The sequence below is a fragment of the Panthera pardus genome, unplaced genomic scaffold, assembly GCF_024362965.1.
Source record: "Panthera pardus isolate Hobbes unplaced genomic scaffold, ASM2436296v1 HiC_scaffold_2, whole genome shotgun sequence".
In the NCBI taxonomy this organism is placed as follows: Eukaryota; Metazoa; Chordata; class Mammalia; order Carnivora; family Felidae; genus Panthera; species Panthera pardus.
In genome coordinates, this window is record NW_026526765.1 from 107,081,586 (window position 1) to 107,097,400 (window position 15,815).

The 15,815-nt window shown below is 39.4% G+C and overlaps 1 protein-coding gene across 1 annotated transcript in view; it reads right to left on the reverse strand.

The window, feature by feature from the left end:
• Window positions 1–15,815, reverse strand: part of RGS7BP (regulator of G protein signaling 7 binding protein) — a 103,996-nt gene that overhangs the window by 30,167 nt on the left and 58,014 nt on the right. Inside the window, exon 3 of the mRNA XM_019414331.2 lies at window positions 10,289–10,419. Coding sequence (XP_019269876.1) covers window positions 10,289–10,419 — 131 coding nt within the window. The remainder of the gene's footprint in view (window positions 1–10,288; window positions 10,420–15,815) is intronic.

Genomic DNA, 15,815 nt, shown 5'->3' on the forward strand with positions numbered 1-15,815 from the left:
TTTATATCTACCAATTCAATCGCAATAACTTTGGAGCTTTGAGAAATTCTTCCAAATTTCTGGTTTGTTGAAGACGTCCTTCCTTGTTTTTCAGGGGCATAGAAGACTGTTCTTTGTTTGCCAACCTCTGTTTCCTTTTCCTCTTACAAGTGGGGGTGGGGGGCGGGGGTGGCATGTGGGAGAGCTACGGCCAGTGGATTGTAAGTAGGAGTGATGTATTCCTCTTCCAAATTCACTCCGAAAAATCCTCCCATGTGATTCTCCTTGCTGTCTTTTCTCCTCCTGACCATTGGATGGACGTGGAGAATGGAAGGAGCAAAACTGCTCACCCTCTCAGTTCTCGCATTGGACCCTGTCATGGATAATGAATTCTAACTGTTTTAATCCATCAAGATTTGGTGTTGTTTCATGAAGCAGTACTCTATCCTGACAAATATAAGAACTAATATGAATTTATTTATTTTTTCATGATATCTTTTTTCTGTTATTTCAATGGAGTTTCCGAAGGAGGGAAAATATATGTATGAGTTCAGTCTAACATGTCTGGACAAGATTTTCCACAAATTATACTCCCTCTCTTTTGACAATAAATGCAAAATGAAAGCAGTACATTCATCCATTCACTAGTTATTCATGGAAATTTTGCTCTAGGCACTATGCTAAATTCTGGGGATACAACGGTGAATACACTCAAGGTGATCAAGTCTAGAGAGGACAACAGACAGGAAAACAGGCAACTACCTACACCTCAATGTAAAGGTGCTAAAATCCGTGCCATGGAAATGCTTGGGGATGTACGCCCAGGGAAAGCTTCCTATAGGAAGTCCCATCTAAATTATGACCCAGAAAGTAGGCCAGATGAAAGGAATGGGCGTGGGATGGGGGAGGATGGGTAATAAGTTCCAAGCAAAAGGAGGAACTGCAAAGAACGTGCAAGTTCAAGTACCTACAGATACTATACCTACAGATAGTTCAAGATGCCTGGAGAGTGGCAGGACAAGGTATGGGGGGCAGGTGAGGTGAGGACTGTTAGTGAAAGATGAAGCTGAAAAATTAGGTTCAGTTCATAGATGTTCTTATGACCACATTAATGAGTCAGCAGAGGTCTGGTCTACACACCTGGACAGTGGCTAGTTTGAATTCCTTATCCCTAGCTTCCCTGTTTGACCAGGTGTCCTTAGATTGGAGTACCAGTTCTCTAACATCAGGTGGGCTCTCAGGAAAGGGGTCAACCAGCTTACAAATGGTAACTTCAAGTCAACGTTTTACTGTACCCAAGAGAGTGAATATGCATTCAAAATCATTTCTGATTATGAAATGAAAAACTCTGTCCCCTGAAAAATCAATTTCAGGCCTCAGTGAACAAATATTTGCTCAGGGAGGGGATAGACGTAGGGGAGAGAGTCCATAGAGTACCTTGAAATCACACTAAGCTGGCTTCATCACTGTTAAGAACTAGACATCAGAAAGTTGGCTACATTCCTCAGGGCCTTGCAAAGCTTTTTGCCTTCAGCTCCCTTGGGGTTTCTATGTATTTTTAGTTTGTTTATGGATAATATAATAGGCGTGTTTGAGGAAAAGTTAAGAGAAACCACCCATGAAGCACATACCAGTTTGGAAAGTTGGTTATTCTTATATTCGTGAGAAATGGTCAGTTGTTTAGGAGAAATAAAAACACATCTGATTCTGGGGCAGCCTCAAGAGTTCCAGAGAGTACCCTCCACCTCAGAAATCCTAGGCACGGGCCCTGGCAGATGGTGCTGGGGTCCTTCATTGCCAGTGCGAGCTTCTTTATCACACTCGACTTGACTTTCCTTCTCCTGATTTCTTATTTTTCCTACCCTCTTTCTTCTCTATCCATGCTTTCCTCTACTGCTTTTCCCTTTCTCCCTCCCACTCCTTCTTGCTTTCCTGCCAGTGACATTGGGAATTACTGCTATAGACAGTGTCTCTTTGGAGGCCCCTGGTGTCTAGCAATGTCCATTTCATCCATTTGCATACATTTCCCTAGGAATCAAAACCAATCTTCTCTGAGCTAATATGACACCACTGCACTCTCATCTCCTTGATGATTGGGGCAAATTGCCTGTGTTCTTGGTACTCCCAACACGTTGTCTGCTCTGCACAGACAAGGCTTTCACAAAAGTTTTCATCCTGACTGGGAGCAAAACGAACACGGTTTACATGAGATGCATGTATGGAACCTTATCTAGGTAGTTGTTCTCGCTCTCAAGTGTTTCCATAACCGGTAGGTGCTTTTTACCTCTCTGCACTATGAAAAAAAAACAAACAAACTGAGGAAATGTAGGCTGCTTGTGAAGTAATCCAACTTTACTCTCGAGTTTCTAAAAAGTATGTAGTTTGAGAAGAGGTAAGTTATTTTAATTCAGTTAGCTGTTTACCTATATTAGAAAGTAGTTTCAAAGGCTTTTCTACGCCGTGGTAAGAAGATATTCACAGTGCCATGAAACACATAGTGGAAAATAAAAATGATAACATAAACAGAGCTCTATTCTTATCCATACACTGGAAAATAAACATCTGCCAATTTGGGAGAGATACGGAACTATCCTCCTTTCCCCACAGTCCTCTGTGCTCCTTATGGTACTGTAGTCCTGTCACTGCCCCCACAGTAGCAGCCATCTTGGCAGCTGCACGTAGCTATGTGAGGAAGCAGAGGCCCAAGGGTCCCCCAGCAGCACTGGAGAAGAGCAGATAAAGAGATGCATTTGAAGAAGGTCCCTATGCAGTTTTTACTGCTTCATTTCTGGCCCCTAAAGTAGAGCAGAACAATATATAAGGTATATTTACTGTATAATTAATTAATTCCAATTTTCCCACAGGAGTATGATGGCTGAATTATCCTTCCTTTGGATCACACAAATGTTACATTTTATTTAATTTTAATTTTAATTTAATTTAATTTTACTAAATATACTCATTTCTTTGTCAGAATTCTTCCCACCCAAAGTAAAATATTTTATAAATAGATCATTATGATAAATACATCTATAATAAATATATCTATAAATAGATCATTGAATGATCTATGGAGTTAAGTTTGCTTCCCATCTTAAAACTAACTCTCCAACTTAATGTTATTTTGGTAGGAAATTAAATACAAAATAGATTTTAGCCATTAAACACGGTATTTTGAAATATGTACACTAATCTTTAAAAAGTCAAATCTGTGGATAAAATTCAACCAATCATACTAGTACTTTTTATTTCTCCCTTTGGTATGTTCTCTTGCCCTTCTCCAGTGGAGCTTAGTGGGAAAGGGTCTGGTGTGTTGGAACAATCAGGAACTTTGCAGTGGGCTTAATGTGCTATGGGACGTTGGGCAAGTTATCTCTTTCAGCTTCGGGTTCTTCATCTGTCCGATGGAGGAAATAACAGTGAGGAAAAAACCAGATAGTATGTATAAAGCAGCTGCTAGTAGAAAGTACACAGTAAGTGGAAGCTATTGTTACTGCTATCATCCTAGTCCTCAACTGACTCAACTTTGGCACAAGGTGATGAATATGTTGTCCTACTCACTGTTTGGCATATGAAGACAGGGAGAGAGAGAGAGTAATAAATGGTGCTAGATAACCCTTGCAATAGATTCCAGAAGGTGGTTATAATTATATTCTGCAAACAGTGCAAATTCATTCTAGTCTTGGATTGTTTGCATCAGACACCAATGTTTATGAGGTTGTTTCCATCTTGTCATTCAAATCTTAGATTAAATGCTGTCTCCTCACAGAGCTTTGACCTTCCCTTTTAGGGTAGCCACCCAGTTACTTTCTATTATATCATCTATCCTATTTTAATTACTGACATTGCACTTATTAGTATTGGGGATTTTTAGAACATTTGAATTTTTTTCTTCTTTCCTCTCCTCTTTTCTTTTCTTTTTTCTTTTTTTTTCCCTATTTTTCTGCTCTAGAGTATATACTTGACAATAAAAGGTATGTCTTCAGCGTTGATCCCTGAAGTCCCCTAGCACCTGTTCTAGGTGCTATCATATCCTTAGATATGATAGGTGCTCAATAAATATTTGTTCAAAGAATGAACGCATGTTTCCACTCAGAATTTGAATCATAGTCTAAGATCTATTCTGCTTCATTTCTTCTAACCTGCTGTTCTATTTTAGTATCAATTGCTTCATTACATTGGAAAATAAAGTCTTGTGGCTATATTCTATTTCTGTTTTTATGTTGCTTGTTTCTTTTATTGGTGTGGGTCATTTTCTTTACATTTCTTAATAGGAGGCTTGAATACATTGGAGTCTTTACTGCTCATATTCTATTCTTTGTCTTGAGTTCATCCTGTATTTTGCTGGATGGCAGGCAGTTCATTAATTTCTCATAATAGCATCTTGAGCTCTCAGCTCCCACTAGATTTTGAATTAAGATTTTTTCAACTTTCAACATTTCTCTCTCCTTTCCCTTTGTGATTACATCATACTGTCAGAGGACTTGGGGACAATTTGGCTGTAAGCTGTGGCCCAGAGGTAGAGCAGAGTCAGAGGGGACCACTGCCCCCTCACTGTCAGAGCCAGGTGAGGCAAAAACACAGATGGAAAGAGCAAGTTCACATGTGAAGGGGAGCTGCGCTGGAATGTTCTGTTGTCTCTGCTCCTTTCAATAGCACTGTTGCCCAAACTGATTCAATGGGGAGAGAACGCGAGAGAGAGGAAAACCATGGTCAAAACAGTAGGATCATTCAATTCCCTTAGGAACCTGGCCCCACTTTCTGCCAACAGAGCAAATGAGACCTACAGCCTCATTTCATCTGGTGGCAGGAAACAGGCACTGATGGTCAGTGCGATACATGGACTCAGCTATGGGAAAAGATTTCCTATTAACTAAGTGTGAAGAAGAGAGAGCAACTATTTTGCAGTATAAACAAAGAAATTACACTTTGTCAAGCAATGGTCCAATCTACAACTTTAAGTGTTAGAATATGAAACTACAGAATGACTAAAATTATTCCCATCTGTCATCTTCTTGAAATAAACAATTCTCCAAACCACAAGCTACATGGTACAACCCAATGCCTTTATTAAATATGGATTTTACCTCACATTACTGTAATTGACTTTAATTTTGTTGGCCGTGAAAAAAGAAAAACATTTCATTACTGTTTTTCTTCTTATTCTTCTCCTCCTTCTCCTCCTCTATCTCTACCTCTTCCTCCTTCTCCTTCTTCTTTTTGGCAGTAGCATGGTCTTGTAAATTTTAAAAGATTTCCAAGTAGATTGTACCAGGGAGATGTATGAGACAGCAAAAATTCAGAAGCATGGTGCATGGAAAAAGCATGAAGATCCACAGAAGATTATGTTAAGGACTAAGGATACTTAGAATTTGCTTAATTGGGAGAAGAAGACAATCTTCAGTACTAAATCCAAGCTCCCTACAGGAGCTTTAAAATGATTTGAGCCTTATTTTCCCCAGAAGGAAACCATACTCTTTGCTCCTGCCGTAACTTTGTGCACTCTTTTTCTCCAAAGAGTAAGCTTATGACTCCTCAATACAATAGCAAAACTAAACATGATACAGAGTACTTGCTGAACTTCTGGTGGTAGCCACGGGGTAACTAGAAATAAAAATGAGTTACAAGTACATGTAATTGTGAAACAATCTGGCTTCAATATCTAATCTCAACAACAACAACAAATTGACCAAAGACCCTCCTATAGAGCCAAACTTGATTCAGTTACAATTCCTTCCTTTTCTCTGATGGAAAAGAAATAGTGAAGAAGAGGGGGAATGGCCAACCAGTAACACTCATGCAGAGGGATAAGAAATTAGCTAACCTAAAAGTTATCCAAACACCAACTTTTACCACACATTAGAAGAAACATACCAGAAAGAAATTCTAAGTAGAAAGATATTTGAAGTGTCACAGACTAGAATGGGAGTCACTATTCCCAAGATTCCAAGGACTACTGATTTCCTGGATAAAGGGACTTAGTGAGATTTTCTAGACAGGCCACTTCCCTAGCCCAAGGCCACACCAGAGATACTACTGCCTTTGGATAAAGAATATGTTATCTGGCATCTTTAATCTTGGCAGACAGATTTGTATAGATCCTGGGGAAAGGGGACTTAGTAAGTCACATTGGCAGAGCCTTCTTCCCCATCCCTTCCCCATTTCTTGTTCTCATGCAGTAAGGCCGCTTAGGCTTGCTGACTCCCCTCTGTCTACTTTTATGAGAAGGGGCTGTACGTTTCCAGGACAAGATGAATGTTACATCTCTTAATTTGCCCCACTCTTACTTGAGTAAGAGTACTCCTGTGCTGTGGTCTGTGGACATATTTCTTCCTTTTGTTTTTAAGATTTTAAGTAATCCCTACACCCAATTTGGGGCTTGAATTTTCAACCCCAAGATGGAGAGCTGCATGCTCTATGGGCTGAGTCAATGAGGCTCCCCTAGACATATTTCTTCCAGTCATTTCTGGCAGTCCATGGTCACTGGAGTCAAGTATTTCTATTCTCTTTCATCATGGCCTTCCAGATTGTTAGCAGCACATTTCATATACTTATTGTTTACTAGCTGGAGGCTCTTGGACACAGTTTACTCTCCAGTTTCCAATAATACCAAAGAAAGAAAGAAGAAAAACTAATGACATGAACTGACATTTTCTATGCCATTCTGATGGTGGGAATATAAATTAGTGAACAGAAAGAAGCCAGGAGTCGAAAGCAATCATTATAGGGTTAATCTCCTAGATGTAATGAGGAAATTAACGGAGAGAATAAAGAAATAGAGAAGTGTAATACAAATATAGGGCTAGAAAAATTAGGAATAATTTCTTTAATGGAACCATCCCTTTTCTAAGAGCTAGTATTTTATTTGGCACTCCAGAAATTTTCAGGATATTTGTCAAGTATGTATTTGCATACATGTTTTCTAGTGCTTTATTTTCTCTGGTTTAATGATATTTTCCTTGGTGCCTATTTCTAGTTACTTATTTCCATTTTCCACGTAGTTTTTCAAGTTTATTAATTATTTTTTTAAGGTTTACTTATTTTTGAGAGATAGAGTGAGAACATGCACAGGCAGGGAGGTGAGGGGTGATAGGGTGGGGTGAGAGTGGTGGGGGGGAGGGGCAGAGAGAGGGGAACAGAGGATCTGAAGGGGGCTCAGTGTTGGCAGCAGTGAGCCCAATGCGGAGCTCCAACTCACCAACCTGAGATCATGACCCGAGTCAAAGTCAGACAGTTAACTTGACTGAGCCACTCAGGTGCCCCAGGTTTTTTTTTTTTTTTTTTTTTTTTTTTTTTAACTTTAAATAAGATAGTTTTCTTTACTCCTAGTTTAAAGATTTCTCACTAAGAAAATCTCTTTGTCTTCATTGCCTTACCTCTACTGGTGCTTAGACAGAGGTAACAGTACATGAGACAATTAGCTCTTGGACGTGTTTCCTGGAAACACAGGAGGCTTGCCAGGGGTAGAAGGATGGTTTGCTGATTCCAGACGGTGATTACAGAAGGTTACAGAAGGCTACAAATAGATTCAGTTGGAGAGATGTCTCGATGAATTGTTCTTTTAATTTTCTTCAAGCAGGAAGAAAGTAAATTTTGGGGAGCTTTCGATACCATAGATCTAGGTTCGGGCCCAAGAATTTGCGTTTCTAACGAGTGATGCTGGTACTCCTAGTGTGGAGACTACACTTTGAACACCACAGCTTGATTTCAATGGTCGTGTCAAGGGCTTGCGGAGACAGCACGAGCCATCACACACAGCCCTTGCTCATCAGAGGTACCTACTGCTTTCGTATTTGGTTTTCATCAGCGTGGATGATAAAGAAGAAAGCATAGAACAAAGTTGAAAGCATATACTTAGGTGGATAGAGAATGGCAAGGTAAGGATCTGGAAGGTTTAGTTTTTACTCATATAGTGGGGTGATTTCCTTTTGTTTCAAAGGGTAGAGTGACACCTTCCAATCTTCACGGTGTTTCGGAATCACCTGGAGGGCCCCCAGAGATTTGATGCAGTAGGTCTGGGGTAGGATCCATGAGCCTGCAAGGTTAGTCGGCATCCTGGATAATTTTGAAGCAGTTTGTCTAAGGATTTACACTTTAAAGAATAATGATTTTAGAGGAATAAAATAGATGTCCAAGTGGAGTCTTAATCCTATATGTGGGAGAAATCAAAGACCCTATCAGGCAGATTCTTTTTAGTGTTTTACATGGAAGGCTAAGTGTGAGAGCAGGGGGTTATTATTTTTAGAATAAGAAGCAGGGAAGGGAGCAGGTCAGAGACTGACAATGAAGACAGGAGGCACTGAAGACCAAATGAGCTGATCAGCTAAGAGGCCGTGTGTTTTTACTTGTGTGCTCAAGACAATACAGTATTTCCAAATACAATAAAGAAACAACCTGGATGAGGGAGTCCCTTTTACTTTTAAACAGAGAGCTAGCTGAGAAGAGCCTTTCTTTCAAAAGCAGGTTGTGAAAAGACAGAGTAGGAGTGGATGGCAGGAGACCAGGTGGCACACAGGAGTTAGAGCGGGAGTGGGGTTGGAGGTCACTGAGTGTTCAGGACATGTCATCAACCAGGGAGACTGCAGTGGCAACACGCTCATGACATAAAATACTGCAAGAGTAGCCAATGCAGAGCCAGAAAAAAGCTACCCATACCTGTTCTGTTCAACCACGCTTCAAAAGAATGAAAATGCTACTCTGCATGTGAGTTCATGTAAGAATGCATGCATGTGCACGCATGAGTGCACACACGTGTGCGTGCATGCATGTGTGTGTGTGTGCGAAAGAGACAGCATGAGCGAGTGAGCGAGTAGACAGGATGAGTGAAGACATTGGGCCAGTGACAACTTGTTTGAATGTCGTCAGTGTGTGTGAGTGTTCAGTTTTCTGATCAGGTATCAGGAGTGTCTAGGAGTGTCTAGGAGCTAATCTCTCCAAACATGTTCAGTTGCATTAATAACAGAAGTAGTGAAGGAAATTGTTGAAAGGTCAGCTTTTAGAAGGAGAAAGGGGAAAAAAAAGTAATATTCATGTTTCAAAAAAATGTTCTCCCTTCTCTGGAGCAGTGTAGAATAATCCTATTTTTAGTTCTGCCCTGTGCATACGTAGCACGTATGCAAGATTTGATTTTTACAAGGACTTTGTTATGCCATTTAGTTCCCCCCAAACTGCACGCTCATTTGATGTCAAGTCTCTATGTGAACTGCAAGGTCCTTCTTTTTCCTTCTCTACTTGAACCCTATCTTCACAGCCCAGCTCAATCCCCATCCTTCTTATAAAATTTTCCCTGAAATTACAGGGTTTACTCTCTCTGAATTTAAATCACAGACAAGGATTGCCTTCTTCACATCATCCTGTTCTTTTGAGCTCAAGCATAAAGTGTTTGCCTTTAAGAGATTTCTAATAAATTATTTGTTCACTGAATGAGTAAAGAAAATATAGCTGGAATCCTCCTAATTAGCAACTAATAGAAACTTTTGATTTCCTCCCCAGGAATGGGCCTTGATTGCCGAATCAATCTGTATAAAACCATTCCTCTGGCCACAGTGATTGGTTCAGTTATAGACCCATGGGCCAATCTGACCCAATCAGAAAGAAGCTCAGGACATTTTCTAGTCTATAGTGGGGGAAAAGTCTCTTTATGGATCCTTTAGTATGCAGGTGTGATGACTGGACCCATTGGAATCAGTTCGCTGATGTCAGGGAAAGCAGTGTGAGGGTAAAGCCAACCCCCAGGAGAAGGCAGAGAGAATCATTCAGAATGTGAGTCAAAAGTCTGATCAAACCACGCTCAAGTCATGGGCACCTCTGGAAGTTTCAGGCCTTTTAGCCAATATATTCCTTTATGATTTAAGTCCAGGAATGAGATTTTTCTGTTACTCATCTGCCTCCCTATTGTTGGTTGAGTTCCCCCTATTTTTAAATCTTTGAGACATAATATGTAATTTGTCTTCTTGCAGCCAAATTCATTTAGGGAAATAGCAGCAGTCTTGGATGGCATTTACCCCTAGTAAGATTGTTATATATTTTTATTCCCCACGCTGATTGTAACCAAAGTCATGTTCACAAGTGGTAAAATGATACATTTGAGAACAGTTTCTACCACAATTTCTGTTCAAGATGATCAGTGTTCTTATGCACTTAGTATTGGTCTAGAGTTCTTTTATTAATTTATGTCAAACATTCCCTGAACATTTACATCCATTCTAATTGTGTGTAGATAGCCATGGGGTGCATTTAGGGCTTTGGGAAAGATTAGCTTTTGTTTAACATTCCTCAGTGTTTATGGCAATACACTAAATGCAGATACCTTTTCGATGAAACTGAAGAGACCCCAGCAGACATATGGATTTGAGCATCTCTGTTGTGTACATTTCTAAGCAACACTGCAGCTGGATATAAAGCCGACAGATTTCTGGATGGATCTCACCATCTTCCGGGCTGTAACAGAATGAAGGAGAAAAGCTGTGAGCATTTCTCAAGATTTCACTCATCAGCCATTTGTCTCAGCTCGGGGGGGGAGGGGGGGGGGAGGGATGCTCAATAAAGATTCCTTAAAGCCTTGAGTCTAAAATATAGGACTTCCTGCTTTCAAAGCAATGACCAATGTCACAGTTCTTATATAAGCGTCTTTCTGACTAACAGCTCTTAATTTTTTTTCCCCTTCAGCAGCAGATTTCTGCTGGGAGCTTAAAATCATAAATGTTTTAAGTAATTGAAAATATCAGACATTTTTGATTTAACTGTTGAAACAGATTTCCAAAATATATTTAAATCATAAGACTCTTCTAGCCTGCAAGAAGAGATTAAAAACTCTTATTTTTAGAGAGACTAACGGAGAGCTATTCAATTGCCAATTATGAGAGCTCTTTAATATTAAGGCTCTAGAATAATATGATTAGAGAGCCAAGATATCAGTTATTTTTATCAAGGTCTTTTGTCTCAGTCTGAAGAATATTCCTTTATTGTTTGCTATGGTTAATTTACAAAAGGCCAACTGATTTTAGTGAAAACACAAACATTTTATGAAAAGGAAAAGTAATACAATTCGAATATATGCTTAACAATCTAAAGCTAAATAATTACTGAACTTATGCTCTAAAATTTATTCTAAAGTCCTTGAACCTTTCTCTGTTGCCTATGATAAAATGTATAAATGGGAATATGATAAAACATGGAGGGATCACTTTTATTTTTTTATTTAGGGAACAGTACATTGTCAGAAAAACCCTTTATATGCTGTTACAATTGCATGTGTTGAATAAAGCAATCTAAATAAAAGGGATAAAGTTTAGAGATACATTAGAAATGGAAGGAGCCTAGACATGAGCTCTGTCACATGTCCTAAAGTGTCACCTTCTATCCCCGTTCATTTAAAACGCAGTGAAATCTGATTAAATAATCCAGCATTTGGATTTGATTCCTTTATAAAGTGGTCACTGGCAAAATGTTAGGGGCAATTATCGGAAAAAGAATGATGGCTTGATTTTTTATTTAAGTTCTGGACTCACAGTAAAAAGAGTTTGCATTTACACAGCACTTGACAAGGATAATCACTTTTCATTTTCAGTACTTATTTAGTAGATGAACCAGCGTTTATCTAACTATATGGCTTATGTAACATGGGGAAATGCACCAGGGTTTTGCCTCAGTAGTACTGAGGCCGGCAAAGTTATTCTGCCTTTCCTACGCCACAGCCAAGTGCCTCAGAAGAGCTCACATGCAAAATTCGGCTTTCTCCAGAAAATAAAGGACTTTGCTGGTTTCTCATTTGTGTCTCATGGGTCTAGCCCCAGGCTGACACTGGAAACAAGTGTATCTTTTGTGAAAGTCCCAGATTTTCTTCCGGAGCTTTCACCCTTCAGCTGCCCCGGGCTACCTGGGGTTCTTCCCCACTACCCCTCTTCCTGCCCCCAACCACACGTTATATCGTCTGCAGCCTTTCACACTGTCTCTGTGTTCCATCCCTTCATGGTTCTACTAGATTCTGGAGGAATAATGGGCATTAATGGTTCATAGAGTAAAAAACGATTCTGGTGTATTACCCTAAGATGTTGATTTTGACAGAAAAATCTGAAGGTAGTGTCTTATCCCTAAGGCAGCCTAGAGGAAAAATATGTGAAGGCAGGCAGGTCTTTTCTGTGCTCCTTCATCATCCCAAAATAGCTACCTGTTTTCACCTGTGCATAGCGTTGGCCCTCGTGGCACATATGCAGATTAAAACAAAAGGAACTTATAATAAATCTGTAGTATTTATCGCACATTTGATGTGTGGGACAGTCACTGTAACATCATTTCAAGCCATGGAGTATCCTTATTTTCAGAAGTACAAAACATGTGCCTAGTACTTAGTTCCAAAAATACACAAACTCATATATAGGTGACATTTGATGTAACTTAAACAAAGGATTATCATATTAACATATCTTAACCAGTATGTTTTAATGTTTTTTAAATGTTTTGTTATTAATTTTTGAGAGAGAGGCAGAGCATAAGTGGTGGAGGGACAGAGAGAGAGGGAGACACAGAATTCAAAGCAGGTTCCAGGCTCTGAGCTGTCAGCCTAGAGCCCAACGCGGGGCTCAAACTCACGAACCGGGAGATCATGACCTGAGCCGAAGTGGGACACTTAACCAACTCAGCCGCCCCAAGAACCAGTATGTTTTATTATCTTACAGGTAGATGGTGAGCAATAAAGTAGTATATTTAGTGCTCCTGAAAAAGGCAAGTCAGGACAGAGATTAAAATGCCTAATTCATAACGTTTCTGCAGATGCCATCTCCCTAAAGCCTCTGTAACCAATGGGGATTCTTAAAACTGTGGAACCATTTTGCCCATCCTAGATGGTGCAGGGAAGAACTGAATGGGTGCCACCAGAAATATAATGTGCCTAACAATGATTAATTGATGCTAAGGTTGCACTATAAATTTTCTGGTTCAAAAATTCATACATATACTTGCAGAGTATCCTTTAATATCTTGGAAAATTATAGTCAAAGAAAGAAAGGAACTAGTTAAAGAGAAGTGGAAAAGTTACTATATTGTTTATGTTAGTGTTTAATGAGATGCCTTGACCAGTTCCATTAGCTTCAGGATTTGTACAATTTGTTCTTCCTGCTTCAGGGCTCTAAGCTGCATTACTGCTGCTGATGATTAAAAGTTCATTAAAGACAAAATGTCAAATGAGTTATAATATGTCTAATGTTATAAGCAGTGGACTGAAATACATTTTGATAAGCATTAAGATCATGTAGGTGGGAGCGGCTGGGTGGCTCAGTCGGTTAAGCGTCCGACTTCGGCTCAGGTCATGATCTCATGGCTTGTGAGTTCGAGCCCCGCATCGGGCTCTGTGCTGACAGCTCAGAGCCTGGAGCCTCTTCAGATTCTGTGTCTTTCTCTCTCTCTCTGCCCCTCCCCTGCTCACACTCTGTCTCTGTCTCTCAAAAATAAACATTAAAAAAAAAAGATCATGTAGGTTATTTTCATAATAAATGAACAACGAAGTTATAACAGAGAAAATGCAGGAAAAGCCAAGAAAACAGCAATGTGAAAGCTTGAAACTTTCTAAGGATAAATTAGAAGACCGAAGGAATAACTTACATTAAGACAGAATTAGGCCTATGACTTTTCCTCCAGCAACTGGAAGCATCTTAACGTGGAAGTAACTTTACCACGTATTATTACTTAAGCTTAGTCTACATGGAATCACTCTTATTAATATCAAGTTTAAGTCTAAGAGAGTCACCTTTGTGGTGGTGCCCATTTAATTTAGTCAAAGAAATTTTACAGGTTTGTGACTAGGCTGTGCTTATTTATTTATTTTTCTATTGAGCATAAATCAAGAGCCAACCTGATAATTTTGATTAATAGAAAGTCTTAGTTTTAATGGGCGAACATCCTAAAAATCAACTTCAATGATAGTCAGTGACTTGGAGCTCCAATTGAAGTTAAATAATGAATCTTTCCATCAACTCCTGAAGGATGAGAATCAAGATTTAATGTCATAATCATATGACTTAAGAAGCCTGAACTGGTATAGTAATAGGGGGATTTAGATACAGATTTTGCCTGAGATGCCCCTTGATAATGGAAGTGTGGATATACTCTGTGAATATTCTTATTTGATAACTAAAAAAGTAATATGATACACACCCACCTGAATGGCTAAAATTAAAAAAGCCTGGGGCGCCTGGGTGGCGCAGTCGGTTAAGCGTCCGACTTCAGCCAGGTCACGATCTCGCGGTCCATGAGTTCGAGCCCCGCGTCAGGCTCTGGGCTGTCCGTGAGTTCGAGCCCCGCATCAGGCTCTGGGCCGATGGCTCGGAGCCTGGAGCCTGTTTCCGATTCTGTGTCTCCCTCTCTCTCTGCCCCTCCCCCGTTCATGCTCTGTCTCTCTCTGTCCCAAAAATAAATTAAAAACGTTGAAAAAAAAAATTAAAATTAAAAAAGCCTGAAAATGCCAAACGTTGCTGATCATGTGAAGCAACAGGGACTCTCCAGACATTGTTGGTGTGAGTTAAAACAGTGCAATTTCTTCAAAAAGAGTTAAGGAAGTTTCTTATGAAACTAAACATATACCTACTTGTGACCTGGCAATCCATTTCTAGGTATTTAACAAAAGAAATGAAAACATATTCACAAAAAGATCTCTATAAGACTGTTCATAGTAATTTTATTTATCATACCTAAAAACTGCAAATAACCCATGTGTCTGTCAAGAGGACAGTGAATAAAGAAACTAGTTATATTCTTACAGTAGAGTGATGCTCAACAATTCAAAGGAGTAAACTCTTGATACACAAAGCAACATGAATGAATCACAAACACATGAACACATTTATATGAAGTTCTAGAAGAGATAAAACTGTCAGTGATAAATAGTAGAATAATGGTGAGGAGGGGATTTGGGAAGGAGCATGCAGAGAAGGAGCTTTCTGGGGCGAGGGTAGTATTCCATATCTAGACAGAGGTTTGAGTTACATGGGTGTATACATTTGGCAAAACTTACCGAATGGTACGCTTAATATCTGTATATTTGATTATATGCAAGTTTTACTTAAAAAATAAGAGCCATCAGCAATTATTGATAATTAATGATATGCATGCTGAATTACTTAGGTATAAAATTTACTGATATCTGCAGCTTCAGAAAAATAATATGGATTGCTGGTTGGCTAGAGGGATGGACAGACAGACAAAGCAAGTATACTAGAATGTTAATTGTAGAATCTAGGTGATGGGCATTTACTTGGTGTCCAAGGATTTATGGTTCCCCAAATAATTACATGGTCTAAATTGAACAAATCAACTGAGAAGCTTAACAACTAGTAAGGTCAAGTTCAGGAGTGAACACACTAGGGATTTTAGTTATGAAATGCTCTGGCCCTGCATCGGTCTGCTCTTTTATCGAGGTTGCCAGACTTTTGGTGTTCTATGCAACTGCTAAGAGCTTTTTAAAAACCAGCAAAATATCTGTTGTTTTGAAAGTTTGTCCCTCATCTAATGGTTTACATATTTAGTTGAAGGCAGCAAGACATTAAAAAAGGAGAATGGGTCTAGAGTCAGAAAACTCAGCTCTAAATGTAGACATTGCTGCTTAGAACAGTAATCCCTGCAAAATCATGTTAACTTCTCTGAGACTCAGTTTCCTCTGCTGTGAAACAGGGATAACAACTATTGGTGATTAAAGTAATATCTCAAGGTTGTTGCAAGGATCAAATGAGATCATGTGTGGGAAACCCAGTAAAAACGGTGAAGGATTGTTGGAAGTTGGCTGCAATCCATCTTAACACATCAAAGTTGTGTTTACTTAGCTTTATGCTTGAGTGTGGTCTTCA